Source organism: Podarcis muralis, chromosome 2 (genome assembly GCF_964188315.1).
Source record: "Podarcis muralis chromosome 2, rPodMur119.hap1.1, whole genome shotgun sequence".
Lineage (NCBI taxonomy): Eukaryota > Metazoa > Chordata > Lepidosauria > Squamata > Lacertidae > Podarcis > Podarcis muralis.
This window is the reverse complement of record NC_135656.1, coordinates 97,915,670-97,921,669: the sequence shown is the minus strand read 5'-3', so window position 1 is coordinate 97,921,669 and position 6,000 is coordinate 97,915,670. Positions and strand designations below refer to the sequence as shown.

Genomic DNA, 6,000 nt, shown 5'->3' with positions numbered 1-6,000 from the left:
CACTGTCAGCCTTCCCCGCCATGACCTGCTTTCTTCCAGAAGCGTCAGTTTACAAAATGTAAAGAGGTCTGCCTCAAACTCCCATCATGTCATCTCCCTCAGCAGCAGCTCATTCACAGAGTAACCTACTTCTGTCACCGACTGGCCCCATTAGTTTTCAGAACAAATTAGTCTTGATTTCAATAGGAATTTAGTGTCAGATTATCAGACTACTTTCCGACACCGCTCCTGTACATCTGCCCTAGGGGGAAACGTTGGCTCCACTCCCCCCTCCCCCCCTGTAAAATCTGGAGGAACAAACTGGCTATAGTCCAACAGAGTCAAGCGAGCTATTAATGGCAGGTACACTTTTTAGCTATGCAGATAATACATCCTGCATCAGGGCATAGGTCCAGGACTAGAAAACCAGTTAAGGTAACAGGGCTGCTAGGCGTTTGCAATTTTAAAGGGAATCCTTGTTGTCCAAGACTGTGATCAGAAGTGCACTCACTAGGAAGCTCTGTTGGAATGAGAGAGACTGCTGCATAAATTAATGCTGGGGGGAAATGAAGAAGGATTGGAAGATGCCTTATACCGAGTCAGGCCACATGTCAGAAGAAGAAGAAGAAGATGAAGAAGAAGAAGAAGAAGAGGAGGAGGAGGAGTAGTAGTTTGGATTTGATATCCCGCTTTATCACTACCCGAAGGAGTCTCAAAGCGGCTAACATTCTCCTTTCCCTTCCTCCCCCACAACAAACACTCTGTGAGGTGAGTGGAGCTGAGAGACTTCAGAGAAGTGTGACTAGCCTAAGGTCACCCAGCAGCTGCAGGTGGAGGAGCAGAGACGCGAACCTCGCTCACCAGATTACGCTCTTAGCCACTACACCACACTGGGTCTCGGGGTTAGAGTCAGGCATAGGTCAGCAACAAAAACAATAGATCACCTGCAATTAAATCTTTATTCAAAGAAACAAGCCACAGCTCAGGCCTAGTGTTCTTAGCAACTCTTCCCAGGTCTTGCCTCAATGAAGCAGTTGTGAGGACTGAAGGTTGCCGCCTTCCCAGTGCCCACCTGGAATCCTCCTCTCCAGGGTCTTTCCCATGCAGTCTCATGCTGTGTCTGTGCACAATCACCCTCTGCTCTCTCATTTCGTTAGGAGACCAAGGGGGAGACTCCCTGGCGCAGCCTGTCTCCGCTCCGTCTCTTGGCTGCCCTCCTCTCCAGCCTCAGAGTCAGAGTCTGAACCGATCTCTGCCGTAGCCTCTTCCTGTTCACTAAACCCTGCTACCTCTTCAGCTTCTGACACCTCCTCCTCTCAGTCTGCTCCTTCTTCCTATGACCACTCATCACTGTCCCACTGCCAATTCCCTGGCTCTGAGCCTTCTTCCCTTGGGGGTTTCCTGGTTGGTGCATCCCATCACTCTTTTGTGTCTAGCCAATCCATTACATCCAGCCAGTCCAGATGTCAGAAGGGTTTTTCCAGCCCTATATGCAGAGGCTGGAACCTTCTGCGTGTGAAAAAATGTGTGGTCTAACATTAATGGTGCAATTCTGTGGTGTCTGGGAGTGTGTCCCAGAGGAGCATCAGAATTTACAGTGGGGGGTGGAGAGAAAATAGAGATTCCCTCCCATCTTGCTAGTATGGGTCCAACACAGCTTTGGAATTGGCGGTTTGCCTATGAATTCATGAGAATCTTGTATAAAAAAACAAACCCACAGCATTAATTGGAACTAATGAGATATTAACAATGAAAAATTTATTAGATAATTTTCACTTAAATTAGTTTCAATAGTCTTTCCTGAACATTAAACAAAAAAAGTTCGGCACATACATTTGTGGTTTAAGTTAGTTAGACAATGTGGCGTATACTTCTGTTTCCTTATTGTAGAGCTCGTGTGAATTACCAGCACCGAAAACAAAGTAGATTTCAACAGTGAACATTCCAGTTGTGTTTTTTTAAAAAAACAAATCTTTCCATTGTGAAATAAGCATAATGGTTATTGAATCAGTTCAACAGCTTCTGCACCTTTTTTGCATACATATTTTCCACAAATCAAAGGCACGATAAAGCCAACGTTAAGTACTTGAAAGCTCAATTTATTGCAAAATGAAAATGAAGCACATTATTAATACCTTCTTTGCAATTAACAGAACTGGAAAGTTCTTATCTCAAGCCAGATTATGCCCTAATAATTCTCATTATGGTTTATATATTTTTTCACATTCTTTTTAATGACGGCAGGTTATCTGACAGCTCACACTAGGCAGGTTTGACTAATCTCAGTGGGATAACAGTATAAATGTTTGAAGAAATGTCATCCCTCCCCCACAAAAAGATCTTCATTACACTATGTCGATTCCCCAACAACAATGCACATTGATTTAGGAAGGTCACAGTCAGTATTAAGTGGACACACAGTTATCAAAATAACATGGCACTATGCATTGCATTCACCCTTCACTGCTTAAGTATTCACACGAGAAACTCATTCATTCATGATATGATATATCAATATGGTTTCACACAGCTACATTTTTGAGTTTTCTTCTGATGTGAGGTATACAGTGGATATCAAAGCACAAACATTTAATTTTAAGGCATGTGTGAAACAGGTACACATCTTCTAAGTGAAAAATCCAATTCCTGTTATTTTGGCTCAAATGACATAATATAAATGTAACCATTTCTCTAGCCCTAGTTGGAAAAGCATTTTTTTTAAAAATGGCCAAGATTCAGAAAGCTGTATCTTACACCCTGAAGGCTTTTGGGCATACCCAATTTGGAGTCTTTTTTTTTTTTTTTGTCTTTTAAAAATTCAATTGGCAAGTCTTATCACAAATGGCATTTGTGACACTTTCAAAAGTTTTTTGCCATGTTGGAAGGCTGCTATTTTTGAGAAACAAAATTCCCATTGTGTGCTTCCTTGGATCCTGGCCATGATGACCAATAAAGACTGAACCATTCTCTACTATCCCTCCAGGACATTAAAGATGTACCAAAACACCTTACAAAAATTACAAGTCACTAACAATGGCATATTATATGAGGAAGAAACCAGAGTGGAAATAGATAGTGGTTACTCATCATATTGTACTCGTGGACCATTGTGAAATATCACTGAACAACAGGAGCTCTGTGTGAAGTTCCAAACAATTATTATTTTTTATACACCAAAAAACTTGTACTTTATTATGGATAGGTTAGGCTGACCAAATAGAGTTTTACTCCTGGCTGGTTAAAAGATATGCATTTGAGACAACTTGGGGAATGTTGTATGTTATATAAAGTCCTTTGCTGGAAGTGTCTTCTATTTCTTCGTCACACTGGCCACTGCCTTCTTGGCAGCATCTTCAAGGTCACTTGCGGAGGTGATCGGGAGCCCACTTTCAGTCAGGATGCGCTTGGCTTCATGAACATTTGTCCCTGGTGGGAGAAAGAGGAGGGGAAAAGTTAACTTCCAGTTTTGGCCTTCTAGATTTTGCAGGTCCGGAAGAAGGAGACCGAATGGAGATCCTATTTTACACCTAATGAACATTTTGATGTGAAATCGCCACACACACACACACACACACACACACACACACTCAACAACAACAACTCAGCAGGTTTCCAGTATTCATGACTGCACAGATAATCTCAAAACACAAAGACGGGGTCTGTTAAGGCTTCAAGAGCCACAGAAATACAACTTCAAGGACAATCTTCTGAAACTTGGAGAGTCCCTGCCAGTGTATACAATACTGAGCGTGGGGTAGAAGAATAGAATCATAGAGTTGGAAGGGATCCCAGGAGTCATCTAGTCCAACCTCTTGCAATGCAGGAAACGCAGCTAAAGCATCCATGGCAGATGGCCATCCAAGCTCCACTTAAAAACCTTCAAGGAAGGAGAGTCCACAACCTCCTGAGGGAGACTATCGAACAGTTCGTACTGTCAGAAAGTTTTTTCTGATGTTTAGCTGGAATCTCCAATGGCCTGATTTGGTAGCTGGATTTCCAAGAGGCAGAAGAACCAGAGACCAAATTGCAAACGTGTGCTGGATTATGGAAAAAGCTAGAGAGTTCCAGAAAAACATCTACTTCTGCTTCATTGACTATGCAAAAGCATTTGACTGTGTCGACCACAGCAAACTATGGCAAGTTCTTAAAGAAATGGGAGTGCCTGATCACCTCATCTGTCTCCTGAGAAATCTCTATGTGGGACAAGACGCTACAGTTAGAACTGGATATGGAACAACTGATTGGTTCAAAATTGGGAAAGGAATACGGCAAGGCTGTATATTGTCTCCCTGCTTATTTAACTTATATGCCGAATACATCATGCGAAAGACTGGGCTGGAAGAATCCCAAACTGGAATTAAGATCGCCGGAAGAAATATCAACAACCTCAGATATGCAGACGACACAACCTTGATGGCAGAAAGTGAGGAGGAATTAAAGAACCTTTTATTGAGGGTGAAAGAGGAGAGCGCAAAATATGGTCTGAAGCTCAACATCAAAAAAACGAAGATCATGGCCACTGGTCCCATCACCTCCTGGCAAATAGAAGGGGAAGAAATGGAGGCAGTGAGAGATTATACTTTCTTGGGCTCCATGATCACTGCAGATGGTGACAGCAGTCACGAAATTAAAAGACGCCTGCTTCTTGGGAGAAAAGCAATGACAAATCTAGACAACATCTTAAAAAGCAGAGATATCACATTGCCAATAAAGGTCTGTACAGTTAAAGCTATGGTTTCCCCAGTAGTGATGTATGGAAGTGAGAGCTGGACCATAAAGAAGGCCGATCGCAGAAGAATTGATGCTTTTGAATTATGGTGCTGGAGGAGACTCTTGAGAGTCCCCTGGACTGCAAGAAGATCAAATGTATCCATTCTTAAGGAAATCAGCCCTGAGTGCTCACTGGAAGGACAGATCCTGAAGCTGAGGCTCCAATACTTTGGCCACCTCGTGAGAAGAGAAGACTCCCTGGAAAAGACCCTGATGTTGGGAAAGATGGAGGGCACAAGGAGAAGGGACGACAGAGGACAAGATGGTTGGACAGTGTTCTCGAAGCTACCAACATGACTAAATTGCGGGAGGCAGTGGAAGACAGGAGTGCCTAGCGTGCTGTGGTCCATGGGGTCACGAAGAGTCGGACCTGACTAAACAACAACAAGTTTTCTAAGTTCTCGTAGAACCTTTTTGATTGGAGATGCCAAAGATTGAACCTTGGACCTTTGGCATGCAAAGTATATGTTCTACTGCTGAGTAAAAGGTCCTCCTGCTGTATCTTCAAAACAGGCCAATATGTGCTCAGCAGTAAATTGTTTAGGTTAGGGGCAGGGAACTTTGGGCCCTTTAGACATTGCTAAGCTACTACTCCCATCAGCCCTAGCAAGCATGGTCAATGAGCAGAGACGTTGGGAGTCACAGTCCAGCAACATATGGAGGGCTAATTTTTCCCTACACTGATTTAGATTAAGGTTGCTGCAATGCAGTGCATGTTCCTTGGAACAACAGAACACACTTTTGAGCCTAAGGTTGCAATCCTGTGCACATTTACCTGGACGTAAGCTTAATTTAACAGACAGTGGGACTTAGTTCTGAGTAAATGTGCACAGGACGGAATAGTAAGAGCCGCATTAGCTGATGCACACTTCATGTTCAGTCAACAGCAGCACTGCTTCCCCTTTGAAAAAAAAATGCCATAAATTAAGAGAGACATTTCAGGGAAGTGTGCGTTACACTCTGTCAAGCTCCTATAAAGGCACATGCATAGCTAAATGAGAGGAGATTAATTAAAAGAGATGACTGATTGCTGCTCACATCCTGTAGCTCTTTGCTCATTAATGCTGGAAAAAAGATAGGCGCAGTTGAAATGTTCTGGCAGAGTGATCATACAAATTCCAGCTTTCCCAAAAGCCTCCTATGCGCTTTGGGCATCTCCTGACAATGATGGCACCTTTCACGGGGTAGCAGAAAGGGCAATGCACAAGACAAAAAGGTCTGTCAGAAATTGAGACAGGTGCTCCCCCCCTC

The 6,000-nt window shown here is 43.2% G+C and overlaps 1 protein-coding gene across 1 annotated transcript in view; it reads right to left on the bottom strand.

Moving 5' to 3' along the window:
- Nucleotides 1–1,720: 1,720 nt before the first annotated feature.
- The window catches only part of SUCLG2 (succinate-CoA ligase GDP-forming subunit beta), a 220,217-nt gene continuing 215,937 nt past the window's right edge, over nucleotides 1,721–6,000 (bottom strand). Inside the window, exon 11 of the mRNA XM_028719446.2 lies at nucleotides 1,721–3,405. Coding sequence (XP_028575279.2) covers nucleotides 3,290–3,405 — 116 coding nt within the window. The 3' untranslated portion in view covers nucleotides 1,721–3,289. The remainder of the gene's footprint in view (nucleotides 3,406–6,000) is intronic.